This window comes from Hirundo rustica, chromosome 1 (assembly GCF_015227805.2).
Source record: "Hirundo rustica isolate bHirRus1 chromosome 1, bHirRus1.pri.v3, whole genome shotgun sequence".
NCBI classification, from domain to species: domain Eukaryota; kingdom Metazoa; phylum Chordata; class Aves; order Passeriformes; family Hirundinidae; genus Hirundo; species Hirundo rustica.
The window spans coordinates 147,169,549-147,190,396 of NC_053450.1; the positions used below are offsets into that span (position 1 = coordinate 147,169,549).

Below are 20,848 nucleotides of genomic sequence, written 5' to 3' on the forward strand. Positions count from 1 at the left end.
CTTTCAACCCTTCTCCAATCTCTCTCATGCTTCTTGGTTATTAGAGGTTTGTGGGTTGTTTTTCTCTTGTGCTCTGCGAACTACAGAACTGTAAAAAACTGGAAAGCATGGGGTGCTCAGTTCTCTGATCCATCTGATAGAGGATTAGACAAAGGCACTGGACTGGGAGAACAATCCAGAAGGTACTGAGCAGATTAGAACTGAGAATTGCTGCAAAGCAGTGGCAGGTAAATTCGCTAACAAGGCACCCTGAGGGAGAAATACAAAAGAAGGAAATGCGGAGTTATTTTTCTATCAGATTTGGAAGTTATTACCTCTAGGAGTAGCATGATGTGCGTGGGTACTGCCTTTGTAGTCACTGTGCAACTCTGGAATTGTTAATCTCTCCTCTGCACCAGCCGTATTTAGAATTTGGCTCAGTTTGATGTGGTTTGTTCTAGTCTACTGATTTTTTTTATGTGTTAAATATTACAGAATATGTCTCTCTGTTACTTTGAAAAGGTCACAGGATTAGTAATTCAGATGTCTTAAAAAAATAGCAAACTTCCATGTTTATGGAACAATTTTTTTTTTTTTTTAATGCGTCCTCTCTCTGGCAAAGCTGGGATCACCATTCCATATGGTGCTCAGCTGCTGAGGCAGCTAACATGTGGTCGGTGCGGCGATGGGGTTGAAGAGGACAGACCACGCTGTGGAATTTCTAACAAAGTTCCTGCTCCCATACCATGTGGTTGTCAGGCAAGCTGGCTTTGGCTCTTGTGCCAGCAGAGTATGAGACATCTTTTATATGCTGTACAGTAAAAAGCTTTTTTCCCCTGGATAAGGTGCTATTGTTCCTTTCTAGGGAATTCTACTGGTGGAGCTTATATTAAAAATTACACCTTCTAGGACATATATGCTTTTACTGCCATTATGGTTCCAGGGTAACTATAAAAGGCAGTTTGCATTCATCAGCTGGAAAGCTGGAGCTGAGGGAGAAATCTGGTTTGCAGTACAAACCCTGTGAAACATGACTGAGCATTGCTGAGTCTACTTAGAAGGGAGTCAGTGGGAGACTATAAAAGCTGTGCACAGGTAAATGCATGTTCAAGTACATGTCCTGCTTAAATGCTGTGCCATTGGAGTATCCATCTGCTTTTTGGTCTTTCTCCAACAATATTTTCTGATTTTAATAAATTCACCATATTACACGAAGGTGTTTGTAAACAGATGCAGTGATATTTATCTGTTTATCAGTGTTATCCAGTAATTTACAAATTATTGCAAACATGTGGACAAGTGCCATAACAGGAAGTGTAAATATCCATATTTACCATGGACAAGGATTAATGTCATATCAGTAGCCACATGAAGATAGCAAGACTCTTTATGTAGACCTGCATTTCACCAGGCTGTTACAGACTCTTTGGTGACTGTCCCTCCTAGAGTAGTAAAAACATGACATTCCTCTAACTTACTGGCTTTGGTTATTGCCTTTGGTCCTTGACATTTTATGTCTCATTGTAGTTATTAAGTAAAATTAGATATAATGCCAAAATTTTAGTCACATCAATGCAGTGTTTAGGAGTCTGTTTGTGCCTGGGTGGCAATGGCCAGGGCAGGAATGCCAATGTTAGAGGAGCAGGAGGCTCCTCTACATAATATTGAGGTTTTAGTGAACCAGAAGGACCTGCAGTGAGCCTGTCAGTATTATCTGGAATAGGGCCTGTGGCCATTCTTTTCTCATGATATTCCTTGCCCTGTTTCCCCATTCGCATTTGTTTGAGATTAAGACTGCTTTTTTGTTGACGATGGATATTAAGAATGAGTCTGAAGATGGACTGGAGAGATAAGAGTGGGCTAAGAATATAGGTAGAGAGAAAAAAGTTAGTTTGGAAAAAATGGAACGGAAATGACGAGGCTATATTGCCTACACATTGAGTAGCTCAGTAGTTGGTCTTGACAGCTGGCTGTGAATCAAATGAAATAAACAAAAATCTAGTTGTGTTGCATTAATATAACTCTTTTAATTATATATGTCCTGAAATATAATTCTCTTTTAAGATTTGTCTTCAAATGATATTTCATTTGTAAAGTTTTAGTTTTGATTTGGACCTGACATATATTCTGCCTTTTCATTCCTGACTTTATTAGCTCCGCTTCAATAATTCAGGCTTTTCTGTCAAGATATTGTCCAATTGTTCTATAAAAGATAAGATCAGAAATGATACCTAAGCAGACACAAGGCTCCTGTGGTAATGCAACAGTACTGTTTTCTTCCTATAGCTTAATTTTCTGCATTGTTACTATGTAACATCCTCTCCACCTCTCCGCCGGGTAGCCCTTGTGCTTCTTGAAAAAGTGTCTTGAACTCAGTTGATCAAATGTATTGAAAAAATTTTTTGCAGTTTGGATTAATTAGCTATTGTAAATTATCTTCCTAAATGAAAGTATTTGATCACTATACTTTTACTATATTATTAAATTCATAGCAGGGGATGGATACAATAAAACAAAAGGAAACTTTTCAAAGTTTTCTCTGAAATGTTACTAAGCTTCCATCAAACTTCTGTATTAATTTTTCTGCCTCCACATATCTTGGCCCGGAGAGTTTGGCACAGATTGAGTTTATATCTTTGATTCACATTTCTGAACACTTGCTTTCCTGTACAAAGCACTCTGCTATTCCAGTATGGTACCAAAATCTTTGTTGGCTGTCAGTTTGAAGTAACATCACAGATACAACCTGTCTTTTTTTATGGATAGTCAAAATTAAGTGTACTTAAAACTATGCTTTTTTAAAGGAAATTTCAAAAGTTCACTTTTTACAAAATTAGCTTGTATTTTATATTACTGAATTTTATAATAAATCAGTAGAATTTTGTGATAACATCATGGTGGATTATTGGAAAGATGTTTCCTTTGTACCTGGAAAAGAAAGTACATCAAAGAACAACCTTGCCCATACGTCAACACCCTCTCACGCTCACAGTAAACCTCTTATTTAAGCTGTTTTAAGTTCTTTTGCTTTTTATGGACTAATTAGTTAAGGGAAAATGGCATTGTTTTGGTTGGTGAATTTTGGGTCAGGTCAGGAGAAATTAGTCTTTTTCTTGAGATGGAATTGGGAAGCTGACAGCGAGATGCTGATGGTGAGCTCTTCAGTTAAAACTGAGGAGTCCAAAATATGACAGATGTGTCCAAGGTCTTCACCTCTTATTCCCAATGAAAAATAGTCCTTGATGCTTGTCTGCCTGTAAAATCACACATGTTCTACTGCCTCTTCCCTGAAGCAGGAGTCTGTTGACTGCTTTTACTTATTTCCTAGTCTCTGTGTACTTCTTCCTCCTTTGTTGTGAGGAAAAAGAAAAATCATTATTCTTAACCCTTCTTATTGTTTTTCCCTGTTTTCCTACTTTTTAATTCACTTTTATGTGAGCCTGAAAGCTGACAGCATGGTCCCAAAGTCTTGCTTACAGGTGATGAACATGTCCAATCACTGGGCTTAATATGGTGAGTGTTAGTACTGAGAAAAAAAGGTTGGATGGTGTCTTCAAACTGTTTATATGTAAATTCATACATTCAACAGAGATTTAAAGGCAGCCCTTATTATCCTCTTCCTACACAATACTATGTGAAAGAATTTTCTTGCTTGCATGCATATGCATAAATATGTTAAATTTCTTACCAACATGAATAAGCAGAACAGAGGCATGTTTGGAAATGGTTTTGGTGTGCACTAAATTTAGTGTCTTATACTCCACGGGACATTAGGCTGAGTTTTGCAGAGTTCTACATACTGATAGAGAAGTGGAGATGCAATATATGCAGTCAGAAAAGTGCCTTCCCTAGGGAGATGATATGCTCCATCTTCTGACTCACCTTTAATATCCATTGTCCTTGAATTTCGTTATCTTCAAAATTTTTATCACATCAAAGGTGTTTTGCTGTTTTGTTTTGTTGTTTTTTTTCTCAATGTGACTGGTAAAACATTCATAGCTGGCAAACCAAAACTAGTTCTATAAGTTTATATGTAGATATCTATATCTATCTATATCTGTACTTGAAAAATCATATATCTTCCAAGAGAAATTAGTGTAATTTAGAAATTTTGTCCTTTACGTATCCATGTATATAATGGATATATATTTCTATCCCCTTCTAACTGATGAGGAGCTTTGTGATTGAGAGACAAAATGTCTGACTCTCATTTTTTCCCAGAACTCTGGATAGCTATTTATCTTGTGAAAGCAAATCACCAAAGAAGACTGATCTCTAGGAAACAGTAATGTTGTTTGGACTGTTTTGCAGCTAAAAAAAGGTTAGGCTACTTCAACACTTGTCTTCAGTATTTTAAGTCAATTTAGACTAGTAAAGAATGTTCTTGTAAAGAAAAAGTGGTAATTTCATGCCCTCTCTCTAGGAGACTTTGCTGGGTTATAATGGCGTACATCTTCCTGTCCTGGCACAGATTCACCTCATCATAAAATTTAAAATTCATTAACAATATTGTGTTTTCTGTAAGGAATGCAGCATAAATGAGTGTGCCTTCCTTCAAAAACACAATCTCTCCATGAAGCGAAAGTTATCTTTTAGTAAAAAGATATAAGCACGTGTGTTTCGTGTATGCAGCTAAATCATGTGCTTGTGTCGTTTTGTGATCCAGAGACACTGATTAAAAATGTATTGAAGGACCTAGAGAAACACCAAGTGAATGTGGAGAATCTCAGCTCAGCAGAACTGGATGAGATCGCTGATACCATCGCCACTGCCATTCAGAGCGTTGACATTCAGGAAGAAACAGGAAAAAAAGCTGGAAAAACTAAAGGAGACAAAACAGAAACTCAAACGAAGAAAGGAGATGCACAAGGAAGGCCAGAGCTTCAGACTGGATTAATGGAAAACAGTGTTAATATTCCAGGTATTTGTTTTAGAAGTTAAGTAAGAAGTTAAGAAGTTAAGAAGTTAAGTAAGCAAAAGACAGACCCCAATTTTCCTCTGTTGCTTCATCTTAATGCTAGACTTCTAAAAATCTGTTTTAAAGAAGATGGGAGGGAAAGTTTCTGCATTTCCTGAAAGGCTGTGGAATTTTAGATTGTTGTTTACTTTTTACAGCAGCTTCTTAATTTACAAAAAAAACCCCCAATCTGTTTATGAGCACTTGGTCTTCAAGCTTCACAAACATGATAAACCTACACACCCATTTATATTGAATTAAGAGTTGCTTTATGCTGTGTGGTTTAATTTCCTATTCTTGAAAATGAGATGTTTAAGCAAAATGATAATGGAAATTATTATATTACAAGATGTATTTCAAAATATACAGAGGAAAAAAAAATAATTTTACAGATAATCATCTTTCAATATGCACAGTTACTTGCAGAAGAAAATCTGTGACAAGGACAGGTAAAACCCACTTGTTCCCTTTCCTTCTTAGGGAGTAAGAATTATTATGGTTATTTGTTTCTGTCTGCACACATATTTTCCTGGGGATGCAGATTCAGGAGCTGCAGTAATTGCCGTTAATGAATGGATACCACAGTGGAACATAAATTACTGCTCATCCATTTTCTATTTTAGGAATGTTATAATATCTAGTATGCCAGAAATGTATACTGTAAGTCATAAAAAATGATTTTGACTGTCTGTTTTCATGGTGATATACTGAAATTCTTACTAGTTAGGGATATTCTGGTTATTCTGATTGCCAGGTTTTGTTGTATATTAAAAGGAACAAACTTAAGGATTTATCTTGAATCATGCTGTGAAAGATGAATGACATTCAGTTCACAAAGCAAAAAGCCAGCGTTGTTTGACTGAGGTTAAGGACGTGACTGAATATTATCACTGTAGTTAAACTGAAACATGATTTTGGTGAATGATATCTATTAAAATATGTCATTTTCTTCCACCAAAATACATATGAGGGAAATATATGTTTCCTTTTCCTTTACTGTAAATGTCCATTCAGCAAGCTAAAGCCATTTTATTCTGGGTTTTTTTTGTCTGTTTGTTTGGGTGTTTTTTGTTTTGTTTTGTTTTGTTTTTTTCCTCAAATATTGGTAAACTGATATGATGATTTGACACTTAATTAGCAAAATAACACTATTACATTGACCCTTGAAGTATTCTGTCTATTGATCTCCCATTAATTTGCTATCAAAATGGGGTTAAAATAACGAAAAAAATGATACAGTGCTCCTTACTCTGCCCTTTCAGCTTTGATGTCTCAATGCCTAAATCACACAAAAAAGCCACTGCTAAAAAGCAGCCTATGAGAAGTCTTTGTTTTGTATATGATTGCCCTTCATAATTATATATTTGTGCTTTTCTTATCCTACAGACAATGGAGTGCATGAAGCCAGTGTGAGAACTGATAAAGAGGTAGAGTATCAGTATTTTATTAAAACAGTATCTCAGAATATCAGGGTTCTGTGCAGTGAAAGACAAACACACTTCTGAAATATAAGACTTGTTCTATGTTTTGTGTTTGTTCTATGTTTGTTCTATGTTTTGATTCAGTACCACATATAGACATGTTGTTGTTGATACACTGAAATATTAAATGAGCATTTATTTGAACCTTTAAATCAAAATGAGTTTTGATGTTCAAAAAGAAAAATCAAGTCTTCCCCCCCAACCCCTACTTTTTAAATAGACAGAATTCAAATAGACTCACAAAGTTCAGACAAATTCAGGCTTTTCCTCAAATCAGTAAATTTTGAGCACTGAGGTGTTCTTGAAAATTCTTTTTCCCCCTGTCCTTTGCCCCTTAGTTCTAGGGAACATCAGAGGTATTTCAAAAGCTCTAGGCATTACATTTCTTACCTTAGCTAGTAACATAAAAATTAGCATTTAAATCCAGATTACATTCACAACATTCCTCCTGAGCTTTGAATCATATCCTTTGGACTGCTGTCCAATATTTAGCCATTTTTGAGGTGTATTCATTTTCCTTTTCCTAAGTTGCATGGAGCAGAAAAACGTCAAAGGAATATTTTAAAAAACTGTGTGAAACTTCCACTATGTACTCTATCAAAAGCTAATATTGCAGGACTCATAAACGGGCAAATCCTCTTGTGTTGACAGTAAAATCTCTTCAGCCCTTCTACCAACCAAGGAAAACGCACATGGACAGTGTGACAGGAGCTTTAAACACCCACACGAAAATCTTAAGGAATGAAGTGCTGTAGTCACAACAGACTTACAGAGGATCCCATGTACAAATGTCTTAGTGACAGTTTGAGCAGGGAGTGTTTGAATAGAGTTATTGTGACACAGAGCACAAAGTGCCCATTTGCCATTGTTTCCTCCCAAATACTTGGCTGCAATAAAGTTATGTAATGAAACTAGCTAATGAATTTTTCCAGGCACCTGTTTTGACTTTAGCTCATTTGCTTTTTGTTGATTTATTAGACAGATTTTGGTTTTCTGTGATCATATGTTTAGCTTGTTGGATCACTCACATGCAATTTGTCACCATTTTTAGAGATGAAGAAGGGAAACAGAATTGGTTATATAATTTCTGTTCCTTTTCTGGTGTTATAACTTGTGAGACCCAAGAGGTATGAAAGTTTTCAGGCCCATCCCAGGCATATTGATGTACATTTCTATTTTTTCTCCTTGTCATTATATTATCTGATTAAAAAAATTTCATTTTCATCAATACTTAGATCCACAGACATGGAAACAACTGGGAAAATATAGTGGCATATTTTATTGCTCTTTTATTATTACTGAATAAACAGCATATTCTTAACATAGCCTAGCAGCTAAAAGAAATTAAGAAAATGACCATGCAACAGTTGTATGGTTAGATTCTACCATATTAATAAGAGTTTGAAAAATTATATTCAGGTTTGGGGAGTATAACATTCCTGTGTTTAGTTTTAAAAATAATATTTTTCTTTTAATACAGGAGAACACTGCAAAATTAATTAGATTCTTGAATGAGAATGCATTAGATGAAAATATGCATAAAGACCTTATTCCTGAAGAACCTACCAAGACAGAAACTAAGAAATCTGAAGAAAGTGACTTTTCTTCCTCAGAAGAAACAAACGCTGGTGTGGAAAATGTAAAAAGTGAGACTTTCTCAAGGGAGCTGACAACTGCAAAGAACAGTGAATCTGACTCCAAAGACCCGAGCCAGACCAGTTATTGGATTAAGAATGCTTTAATGCAGGAAGGAAACTCCTATGAAAATCCTCAGAAAAACACAGGACAAGGCTTACAGCTTGAAGTGAAATCTTCTGAGGAGAAGGAATACGGCTATATTGTGACAGTGAAAGAGTAAGTACAACAGCCAATTTGAATGGCATTTTTAACTGGGGTAAAGATAAAGTCATTGCACCTAATGAAATATGAATGTACAAGAGGAAAATGCCACAGGCCTGATTTTTAATACATCTGAAACCATTTGGAACCCGTTCAGTACTTTGATGAAAATACAAGCAAACAGTTCTGTTTTTGTACAGTTGCCTTTCCTCCCTTGCAGAAGACATTAAATCTGTAGGTCTTTCGCTTAGACCTCTCTCTATCTTCTCATGTTCTAGTGACCTTCCAATATGTCAGTAAGTGTGCTTATGGTTAGGATGCGAGCTTTAAATATTTGACTTGAAAGTAGTCTAAATATCAATGCCTGAGTCATTCTTTCAAAAAAATGACACACAATAAGAAAGCGCTGTATTTTCTCTGTGGTTTCATTTTGATCTGAAAATAACATGTATAGGAATCCAAACATCACATATGCAGCTAGTTTAGAAAGAAAGACCTAATGATTTCAGGTCATGCCACTAATGAATTTGACATTTAATACTATACTTTCAAAAAGGCAACTTTAGCCCCCTAATGGCACACAGTTCATTACAGGATTTGGGATTTTAGAACCATGTAGGCATTTCTACATCCTTTTCCCTTCTGTAGGACAATGTTATATGTGATTAGAGATCCTGACTCCTCTTCTGTGAGAAATTGGGAATTTCTAGTATAAGCTTACAAATCACTGTCCAGCATCATAGAGAAACTGAGGCACAAATTTCTTTAGCATGTATTGATTATTTTGACTGTCTTAACTTATTAATGGGATTGAAGGCAATAGGGTTGTGGAGGACTCTTGTTTTCATCATATACTGTGATACTTTGAAATGCATGTGGCTGCACGTTAGAAACAGACTAGAAACTGGTGGAATATCCTTTAACTGCACCTCTTCATTCCTGCCTAGGAGTGCTGTGTGAAGCAGTAGGAGACAGTTTTTCCCCAGCTCATCACTACTTCCCTGGTTCCCCCAGCTATTTTAACTCATATCAATCTGGAAGACTCCTTTATTCCAAAGAGTATCTTAATGACACCATCTCCTTTGACTATCCAGACTTATTTGGCTCATAAATGTGGCAAAGTTTAGAAATGTCAGAGCTCTGTGAAATGAGAGACATTCTAAATTTCAGTGTTCACAACCTGGAGATATTTCACTGTATCATCTTACCTTATTTTCTTCCTAGCTAGTCTCCCACTGATGGGTTTTCCCTGAATTATGTCCATTATTATTCAATGAAACTTGCTGAAGAAGTTCATTTGTCCAGAGATTCTTGGTTCTAGAGGAGCCCATATACACAAATATAATTTACCTTCTTTATAATTTTTAATAGTTTTTAACTGGCTGGATGACCAGGCCCAGAGAGTGGTGAAGAATGGAGTTACATCCATGGTTGTAACTATGAGCAGTCACAAGTGTGTTCCACAGGGGTCAGTGCTGAATCCAGTTCTGTTTGATATCTTTATTGATGATCTGGATGAAGGGATCAAGTGTGTCCTCAGTCAGTTTTCAGGTGGAAACCAAGTTAGGAGGGAGTGTTGATCTTCTGGACGGCAAGAAAGATCTGCAGAGACAAAAGCCTCAGCTTGCACCAGGGGATGTTCAAATTGCATATTAAAGAAAAAAACTTCTCAGAAAGGGTTGTCAAGCTTTGAAACAGGCTGCCCTGGGAAGTCACCATCCCTGGAGGTATTTAAAAAGCATGTACATGTGTCACTTAGGAGCATGATTTAGTGGTGGGCTTGGCAGTGAGTGGGACTCAATGATCTTAGAAGTTTTTTCCAACCTAAATAATTCTATGATCCTATGATTCTGCTCAGTGCTATAGCTGACATTTATGGGGAGAACAGTTCCCTATTTACTTTTAAGGTTTTGCAAGTATGATCCAAGTAGGTATTAGCATTGCTGCAGTGAACACCATGAAATGTTAAGAAGATGCCAGCATATAATGGTGCCACAAACCAAAGATAAACATTTCCATCTAATACTTGAAGTAAAGATTTTTGATAAAGGCTTGTCAAAATGACAGTCTGATTGTCAATGGCAAGAACAGTAGGTCACTCCTGCTGTGTTTGTCAAGTGACCTTTCAGGTGGTTGCAGCACTGCAATCTATACCAATCCATATTATCCATCAGTGCTAAGCTTTGGAATGAATTGACACTTTCAGTGTAGAAAATTGTCCAGCAAATCCTCCACTGTGCTGCATCTGTACTTTATTATTCTGAGAAACCAATCAAATTGGTGATTTACTATGTTTACTCTCTTTCCTTTCAAAAAATTGCTATTCTACCACTGGAGAATTTGTGTAAGATTTCTTTCTTTCTCAGTGTAATTGCTTTGAAGTGTTTTATTAATTCTAACCCTAAAATTCTAAAGTAATTTTATTTTTTAAAAGTAATCAATAGGATGTTATTTTCATTTTTATTCTACTTTTCCCTAGTTATAAAATACCTCTGTTATAGTTGGGATACATCAGTGTGAGCTCTCTAATCAGAGAAGTCTTGCCTTTGGACTCTTTCTGTTTTCTGAAATTCTAGTTCTTCACATTTGGGATTTTTTTTTTTTTTTCCGCATGCCAATTCTCCCATTTGCTTGGCAGTATTTGCTCTAAAATGAGGGCCTAGATCCCACAATCAAAACATTTACGCAGTGTTTAGTCTCCTGAGTGTCTCATGAGGAAACCCAAAGCTGACTTTCCAGAACATGTAGTTCTTGCCACCTCCAGTAAATCTAAATGTAAGCTGCTGCATGCTCAGCAGTTTAAATATCCAAGCTGGTATGCAATTTCTCAAATATGAGATTGAGTAGCTAGACTTAAATTCACTAAGAAAAATCCAAGTTTGAAAGTTCATCACTTTCCACTGCTTCTTTAAGTCTTTCAAACTTCAAAATCAAGTCATGCTTGTCTGAAGCCATGCTTGGACATCTAATGCAGAGCAACCTGTCCTGTTTAGTGATTTATCAGAAGGCTTGTGCTTGAAGTTTTTCATACAAATACTAGATCACAGACAGCTCATGGCAGCTCTCTTAGCTTGTGAGCCAACTTCTGGCATTGTCGTATTATGCATTTCCAGGATAGTTCATGTCTTGTCATATGTTAGCTCTCAATTCCAGACTGTCTATGTAAAATTGTATAGGCTGTAAATCTGTTCCCAGCACGTTAACCAAGTTGGATCCTGGTTGCATGGCTCTGCAGTTCATTGGAGGTAGCTGCTATTCTGCTCAGGTGCTGGGAAAAAAAAATGGGTCTTGTGTTCATAGTGTAAAATTGCTACGGAATATGATTAGTCTGACCCATTTAACGTGCTGAAGGGTTGGGTTAATTGCAAATGCTTGATATTATTTCTCCACCTTTACAAATGTGATAAATGATACTGCTTTGCATATAATGATTACTTTCCTAAGGATGGCATTCGGGTTAGGACCCTGAAGCTGGGTTTTGTAGAAGTCTTGGTTTATTCCTAAAGTTTTCTGTTTTCCTAGGCAGGTCATTAAAGAATTGTATTTTTATGATCTTCATTATTTTTCCCCTACCAGGTGGAAAATTTTAATTGCATTTAAAAATTAAATTTAAAATTAATAGGAAAAATGAATCACAATATCTACAGCAATGAAACAGGGCTGATAGGTTTTATCATTCTCAGTTACTAGAAGATCTTGATGTTTCTTAGAAGCTAGACATTTATATTCCATGAGGCTTTGAAGCTCTTTTTAGAAAATAATAATAACAGAATGGTCTTGTCTTTAATACATATATTCTAAAAGAAACTCTGATTTGACCTTCTCTGTTTATCTCATTGTCCTTTTTAAAATCATTATTCTACTTACAAGTGCACTTTACCATGGGAAGGATATTTGGGCATATTCCTCACTTAATTTCTACAACTAGCTTTACAAACTAAGAGAAATTATAAACACACATAAACCAGAAAATCTGTTGATACTGAAGTCTGTTAAAATCACCAAAGGACAGCATTACTGACGTTAGGAAAGAAGTTAAATGTAAAATTTTTACTGCTGTTTTTTACTTCCCTTGTATAACTCTTCCCTTGTATAAATAAGTTCTATAAATGTCCATCATTGATCTTAAAGCCAAAGGTTTTGCTTCTGACAACATAGCTTGACCCCCATCCGAATAATACACATGGAAAATCCTTTCCTGTGAAATTATCCAGCAGGCACAATTTGGTCTTTTTGTCTCAGCACCAGAACTTGTAGAGAGACATTCTACAATTCTAGAATTTTCTGTTGCAAACTCTTCATACATAATTACTCGTGATCCCTAGAGTTTTCTAGACATAAAATCTTCTTTCCGTCCATAATTCTTCAGTTTTCTTGTGATTCTTAGAAAGTGACAGATCGTATCCCCCATATTACTGCTTCACCACCTCAATTTTGATATTATATATTCCCACAGGAAAATTATACTTCATGCTTCCTATTCATCTGCAAGAAAATAACAGAAAAGCAGTAGTTAATGTGGCTTTGTCACAGAGAGCAATAAATACTGCCTTTTTTTTTTTTTCTTTTTGATGTGTGTATTCAGCTTTGAATATTTTTATTATCTGTTATATGTGCAGAGATAATATGATAATCTGTTCTACTTCAGCAGTCTTTAGCTTTGGTGCTTTCAAAATCTGTTGAAACATATTGTGACAGAACGTGATTCTCACCTGCTGATGTAGATCACTTCACAACAAAAGAGTCCTTCCCAGTGTCCATCTTTCCCTCCTCGAAGGGCTTTGCTTTCCCACATGTTTTCCTCTCATTTCTTTTGGGACCAGCTCTGCATTTGTACCTCTAGAGGAACATAGAGGGAAAATTTTCTAATGGACGTAGCTGGTCTAATTGACCAGCCAATGTGCTGCACCAACGACAGTAGCGGCAAGGATTCACTCTGGTCCTGGTGCAATGGGCAATTTTGGAGTCCCCTGTAGCACCACAAGGACTCGCTCAGATCTGTGTTACTTCACTTAGGTGAACAGGAGTGGCTTCTGGCCTGACACTCTCATTCCCAGACACTCATTCCTCTTTCCATGCCTCTGCCCTGCTTTAGCATCCTGAGTTTGGGTCTTACATGCCCGTCTTTGGAAGAGCAGCTGGTTCAGGTACCCCACGAGCTCTCAGTGGGCAGGTTCAGGTCACTCTGCTGACTCCAGGCTAAAGAACTGGGCACATTAATTATGCCCAAACCAAGGATGGGGCTGGGGGCTGTGCTTTGTTTTTATAAATAGTGGGAGTCATTAAAACTCTGAGATGCTGCAATATCTCACCATAACATATGGTCAGTTCTTCTAGGATATCACAGTGCTTTGCGGGTAATTACCATTCAGGTCATTATGAAACAGTAATGAATTTTAAACTTTTGAAATGAGTGAGAACAAGAAAGCCAAAGATCAGGATTCCTGGGAATGCAGCATACTGAATCATAGTGCAGTCTATTATCTGACAGTACTTTTTCATCAGTGCTGCTCTGCCCAGTCCTGGGAAGCTCAGATATAAAAATGCCATCATTTAATTTTCATGCCTTATTTTTTTTTAAAATTTCTTAGCTCACATCATGTATAAAAAATGTAAATGCTTGACCACTAAAAAATTAGAATGAAGTAATTTCATAAATAGAAAATCCACGAATAAATTTGTACAGAGGTTCTCTGGGCAACCTGTGCCAGTATCTCAGTAAAGGATCACCTCCTAACATCTAACCTAAAACTATTCTCTTCCAGTTTGGAGCCATTTCTCCATGTCCTGTCACTAGACTTCCTGATGAGGAGACCCGTCTGACTTCCCTGTAGGCCCCCATCAGACTCTGGAAGGCTGCTTTGAGGTCCCCCCATAACTTTCCATTCTCCAGGCTAAACAACCCCAACCTCCTCAGCCTGTCTTCATTGGGGAGGCGTTTTAGTCCCTTTACGAACTAGTATTTGTGTTCCTTCAACTCCTTTTTTGAACACTGTATTGTTGGCTATTCTGTGTCATTTTGCATTATAAATTGGTCTGGGCTTTATGCTGCCTTGAAGGAAGATATGAAGGAAGGGAAAGAAAGAAAAGTCAAAAGTGCATTAAAATGTGTATCATCATTTTTCCTCAATCTCATTTACTAATTACTTGTATGAAGAAGTAACTTGATATGAAAGAACAGGTTTGCATTTTCAAGGCTTTTTTGCGTCAGAGACTGAGAGTGCACGACAAGCAAACCCTGTAGCTGTTTCCAGCATTCAGCTTAAAATGCATTAGGGAGTACTTTGGTGGGGTCCATTTCAGCCTCAGAAGGGAGGGCAACGCAATCATGGCACAGATTATTGCCATTATTTCTGTGCTTCTGCAGGCGACAAAGCATCTGTATGAATTTGTTACTATTAACACAGCTGGAGGTACTGAATGTTTGAAGTAATGCAAGCACAGGCTGGCACAGTGTCACACTTTGATTATAACTCCAGAGAGTTGATCCTTCTCAACTTCTCTCTCACTCTCCTGTTTCCAGGATGCTGTTATCTCTTCTGACCTTCATAGCCCAACCACTGCCATTGATTTTTAGCAAGTGTCATTTGTGTTACAAATTGGTCTGGACTTGAATCTGTCTGTATTAAGAGGTTTAGATTCACACTTACTGATGGTAGGGAAGGAGGGAAGAAATTATGGAAAGTGGGAATTTGCTGAGATGTCAAAACATAAGTAAGCTTAAAAAGGTTTTTTGGCTAATAAAGCCTTTGAGGAAACAAGCATGAAAAATGAAAGTGCAGCCCCATGCAATAAAATTGCAGTGCCCTTAAAATAATTACGATAACAGTGCTTTGAGGTCAGGCAGCTCTCAAACAATCCCGTGAATAACTCTGTGCTTTGAAATTATTTGGTTGCTCTCATGAATTCTGGATAAATGTGAGCCATATACAAAATTAATCATTATTTAACTTAATGTAAGACAGAGACCATGTTCAAACAAAAATAAATCCATGAAATGCATTCCTTCCCAAAGTCTTTACTGGAGATGTGTGCTTCAAGATATATGAAGTTACACTGAAGCATGGACAAAAAAGTCAGACTCAGACAGGCAAGGCAGGCTGTTCTAACACCATGGACTTAAAGCATCACTGCCCAGGACTTTCATTATAGATTATCAGATGAGTTACTCTCAGTGGCACTTCCAGACAAGAGAAATAAATACAATTTAAGTGTATAAAGTGTTTGGGGTGATTTTTTAAAGTTTGGTAGGCTCAGGAAGAATTTAATGGCAAGACTATAAATTTGGTATTAAAAATGTTCCCAGTAATCTTTGCCATGACACTTACCTCCTCTACGACCTGCAGCAAACTCCTCTAATGTCTCCATTTCATCTCCATTTGTATGGATAATCTGCATTGTTCTTGTGATGGCCAAGACTTCCTTTGTGTCTAAAAAAAGTGGAATAGGAATTGGAGAAGGCTGGATTTGATAGCTTTATACTGTTGGTTGCCAGCCTGAGGAGGATGGCATAGTCATGTCACGGTGTTGCCCTGTGTTTTCCAACAGGCTGTGTGCTGCCTCAGGTGGCAGGAGCACTCGCTCCATCCGTGGGGCAGGAATAGATGACACCCTTCTCTGTTAATTCCTTCCTCAGGCAAATGGGACAACCGTCCTTGGATTGTGAGGTGTGTGGCTCAGATGTTGGCAGTAGCAGCTACATGAGCCAGGCTTGGTAAATGACCTTTCACATCAAAGAACAGTGTGCTAAAAAGTGCCAAGAAGCCAATTCTCAGGAGACAGGAGTCAGTGGGAAAAGGGGAGTGAAAAACTGTAGTGGAACCTTGGTAAAGCTGTCGCTGCTTGTTGCAGTACCATCAGCAGCTCTCCCATGCCTCAGTTACTACTGAAATTTGCACACAAGGAATTTCACACCAATGTTTCATACATCAGGAGTTGAGTTTCCCATAATGTTGCTTGTTAAAACATTTACTTATCTTAGCAGGAAAAAGAAAGAAATAAAAAAAAAGAAAGGAACAAAATAGGGAAATCCAAAAGAATGAACCTGTGTCCTTAAAATAAAAGTTTCCCTAGTGTTTACAGCTTCTCTAAGATGGAGAAGTGCTTTGATCACAGACTCTGAGGCTGCATTGATGATAAGCTACTATTTTAATCTACGCAATTTAAATCCTGGCTATTTATATCTGAGGGCCACTGAGCCTGGGCCTCCAGGAGCCAGTGCCAGGGACCCTCTCTTCTTTGTGGCAGCACCACACATGGAAGACCCTGAGGTCCGCAGCACCTTCTGCTGAGATACATCAGACTCTCCTGGGAGAAAAGCTGCTGTCACAGCAAAACCACAAGTTGTACCTACCCTTCAAATCAACAGGAGATAAATGGGATGCTCTTCATACTGACTTTAAGGAGAGTGAGTCACAGAGCAAGGGGCAGGGTGTCACTGCGGATTAAGAGCTGGTTATGAGATAGGAGAGAAAGATTTGTCATGATCTGCTGCTCCTCAGTGTGCGCAGAGATTAGTGGTACCCCATTGGCAAATTGTCTCTGTAGGAAGAACTATGGAGGATTTAGAGAAATTCCAGATGGATTTAAATACATTGAGGGATTAAGGAATACAATGGTAGATTAAATTCAGCTGGAATAAGTGTGACAGAATAATAGACATTAACAAAAGTAACACTTTGGGGAGGGAAAAAAAAAAAAAGAAAAAGCAAAGGTATTCTTTAAACTCCTCATAGTCTGTTCTCTGAGGCTGTGGAAAATTTGAAGGAAAGATTTGCTATATCTATATACATGAATCCTGCTCTTTGTATGGTGGCACATATTTTCAGACTTGAAAATTTAAAAGAAAGCATGCAAGTCCTGAATGCAGTGGCCCATTTCCAACATTTCTAAAACACAAACTAGTCTAATACATATCACTGAGGTTAAGAGTTCAGGAAAAGATTTTTTTTTTTAAGAGAAATTTTTCTAATTGATAAGCAAATACATAATCACATTAACTAATTGTTTGTAGAATTATAACCATAATCTTATTCATTTTCAGAGGGAATACTCTTGCTACAGTGTATAAGGCAAGAGGAATTCACTTCTGATATCTGTCGGTTCTTGGCCTAGGCGGCAGTACACATGTGACAATGGAAAGTATTTGGCTGATATTATTTTTGAACACAAGGTTCATGTGTTTCATGAGTATCATGTAAGGAAAACATGGCACCATTTCTGACTGAATCAGAATGAATCAGCTGGACTGATTTTTTTCATGTATAATGTTCTCATTTATTTGGTCTGGTGTTTCTAGTGCTCTTAGGATAGAATATCTGTTTTGCTACTTTTTGACTGGGTTTTGGGCAAGTGCCTGAATAATGGCAATTTCACAGACACCCTTTCACTGTTTAAATTTTCCCTCAGGGAACTGAGGAAATATTATTTTTCGAATGCTATTACTCAATAACTCTTTTAATGTCTTCTCGTCTTTCTTTCTTGATTATTAGCAGTGTAAACACAACAGTGCCCAAGCCAAAAAAAGAGAAAAAAAAATAAATTAAAAACTAATGTTTTTTGTTTGTCAAAGCATTGGTTTTCCCAGGATAGATGGATCCTTAGGTGGTCCTTACAGAAGCAGATCCCAGCTGAATTCTTCTCTTCCCCTCCCTTTGAATTTTTCCAGAATTTTCTTGGACTTTATTTCTTAGCACTTACTTTTGGGCTAGCCTGTATTTAGTGCTGGTTTTAGAAAATTAGGCAGTAGCATGTCTGAGATGGCCTAAAATCACCTCCAGTCTTGTGCTGGTGGCTGCTGCTGAGAACCGACTCAGGATCTGGGGTTAGTATGTACTGCGGGGAAAGTGTTTCCTTCAGCGTGGCTCTTCCTCCTTGATCCCAGCAGCAGGAACTGGAAATTGCTTTCCTGCTCTTTATCCTTTTCTCTTGACTGCTTTTGGCTGGTGTGCACCAGCCCCTGGACCATGGAGAGGCAGTGCCCAAATCCTGGCATTCTGGCTCCTCCGCTTCTCCTTGCCAAGCAGTGCACTGAGAGAGGAGATGAGATGGGAAAGAAACCAAGCCTGATGCTGCCTCGTGAAGGTGGGTGATTAAAAATGCTGAAGTCACCTGTTCCAACAGTCCCCCTCTACTGGATTTAATATTTTGTATTCATTAGAGCAAGGATAAGCAGACAGTTCCTAGCATATCTGTATGTCATTTTATAGGAGCTCTAAAATACCTCCACACACCTCAGAGTCTCGTCACTCATCCTCAGCCTGTGACAGACATTCCTGCTCTTTTCCAGGCATGGGGGAAGGATGGCAGCTTGGCTGGAGCTGGCCAAGCTGCTCCTCCCAGCTTCCCACCAGCAGGGATTTTGTCTGCACCAGTTTTTGCCTGCACCAGTCAATGTCCACACTGCTGCCAAATGGTGTTAGCAGCCAGAGAAAACCAGTCCTCAACATTATTTCTTCTAAAGACAGATTCCTTATTTGACTCTCTAATCCATTCCATATGGTATTCCACATTCAGATCTCTGAACTTTGATTTTTCTTTTTTTAGGTTTTAGCTTTTTATCTTCAGTACTAAGGAAACTGTGCTGCATATTAAGAAAGAGATACTGTCATAGACTGTTGCTCTGTCAGTGACAGGAAGTTGACTTGATGTCAATCAAAACAAAGATATTACTGAGAAATGGCCAGGTGGAACTTCCTTAAATAATTAAACTATGGAATTCATCTTTCTTAAAATTCAGTATTTAAAAAGACTTGAGGGGAAAAAAAATGACTCTCAATTCTCAGATCAATGCTAAAAAAAAAAAAAAAAAAATCTTCAGTGTAAAAGTCCCTATTTGTGTCCACTAAGAGAATGACTGTTAAAAAATCTTAAATATAAACATTCAGAATAAATATAGTGGTAGGCAGGACCGACAAAATTGTTTTTCAGTTCAAAACTCGGATTAGATCCTAGAGTAAAGTACCACCACAAGAAGCCATGGGTATTTGGTGAACTCATCCAGGCAGATTTTCTGGTAGACTTTCTTTTTTGCTAAAATGAATGTGTGGGATAAAGAACCAAATGAGAAAAAATCTTACAACCCAACACTTTGGCCTGCAGGACATAATCTATGTGTAGCTCACACTGTTTAATAAAAGTTGATTACTGAAATTAAATTCTTCAACAGATTTCATCCATTCAGCTTCTGTTTTCAAGAGCTTTGAATATGTGTTTTGTTACCCATGTGTTTAATATCTTTTCCCTTTAAGGCACATTGCTAGATGTAAAGCTGAAATGTGGTTATTTCAGAATTTAAAGTGAAGACTGCCTCATTTAGGTACTGAACATCTGGATGCTGCCCATATTCCCCCATGATGTCATCCACTTCATTTCACATCATTGAGCTTCTTGAGAGACAGGTGAAGACATACCCACACAGGGAGGTTAGACACCTTCTTTCCTCCACTGATTAGAAGGGACCTTTAAAGACTCCAGAGGACAGGCCAAACTGCAAAATATCTCCCTGTGTCACTGAGACATGCCAAACAAGTTGGATGTTCGGGGATCCAGCATGCCTAGTGCTGTTCTGATGACAGGCAGTGTGTCCAGGGTCTTCTGTCTGTCTTCTGCTTATTACTGTGGGGCTTGGAAAGTGAAAAAAGAAATAGCAGGAGATGGAAGGGACCTTACTGAAGTTGGTCAGAGCAGTTTTAACTCCCATATGCTGGAAGAGTGCTCTATGTACCAGAAATTAGAGATAACTCATCCTCTTGATGACTCAGTGGTTCATCTTCAGCAGTAAAAGCAACAGAGAAAGATAAAAAATGCACAGAAGAGAACAGGACTCTTAACTTGCAGAACTCAGGAGTATGGAACACTTCTGGTCCAAACTTAGTTTTTTGAGTGTGTGTGCATTTAAAGTGATTTTAAAATCAGCATAAGTCTGAGTAAAATGTCTTCTCCCAAAAAGTCCTAGATGCTGGCTCCAAGCTCTGCTTCATTCTCTGATTAAGGTATGTATTCAAGCTGAGCTCAAGTGTAGCCAAACTTTTGAATATTCTCTTAGGGAGATGAATGGAGTGGCCATGCCACTGTGCTTGAGTTTGGACAACAAAAGAGGCTGGGTGTGAGTGGTATTTACCTGCCCAGAAAATACACTTAGTGCTGGGAGGATACTGTAGTGAGGCATTTAGGCAACTTTCAGTCTACAGAGAAATGCCTCGCAATTTCATTGTAGTGCTCATCACTCTTGAAAATGGGCAAACTGGCCATCATTGCCTGTGTTCTGATTTAAGCAAATTTTAGGTGGATTGAACCCTGCCTTACTTAAGATTTTTCTGGGGATTAGACTGACATTTAGGTTTAAAGAGTGCAATTCCCTGTGTCAGACCCATTACTGTACTATATATTATGCTTCATTTTTGCAGAAAATGATTCAATTGAATTAATCTGACAGGGCTGACTGGATGTCCATTATAGTGCTGCATTACAATTGCTAAACAGAGTATTGGGAGGGCACTAGGTACAGTCTGGTAAAGACAATACATGATTTAAATGATGGCACTAAGGGGGCATTTCAGACTTCAGTAAGTGGGTTTCCAAAGGCACTTGG

At 37.8% G+C, this 20,848-nt stretch overlaps 1 protein-coding gene across 1 annotated transcript in view; it reads left to right on the top strand.

Annotated features, from left to right (window-relative positions):
- The window catches only part of PTPRN2 (protein tyrosine phosphatase receptor type N2), a 637,318-nt gene that overhangs the window by 243,724 nt on the left and 372,746 nt on the right, over positions 1–20,848 (top strand). Inside the window, exons 7-9 of the mRNA XM_040062696.2 lie at positions 4,646–4,900; positions 6,323–6,363; positions 7,898–8,271. Coding sequence (XP_039918630.1) covers positions 4,646–4,900; positions 6,323–6,363; positions 7,898–8,271 — 670 coding nt within the window. The remainder of the gene's footprint in view (positions 1–4,645; positions 4,901–6,322; positions 6,364–7,897; positions 8,272–20,848) is intronic.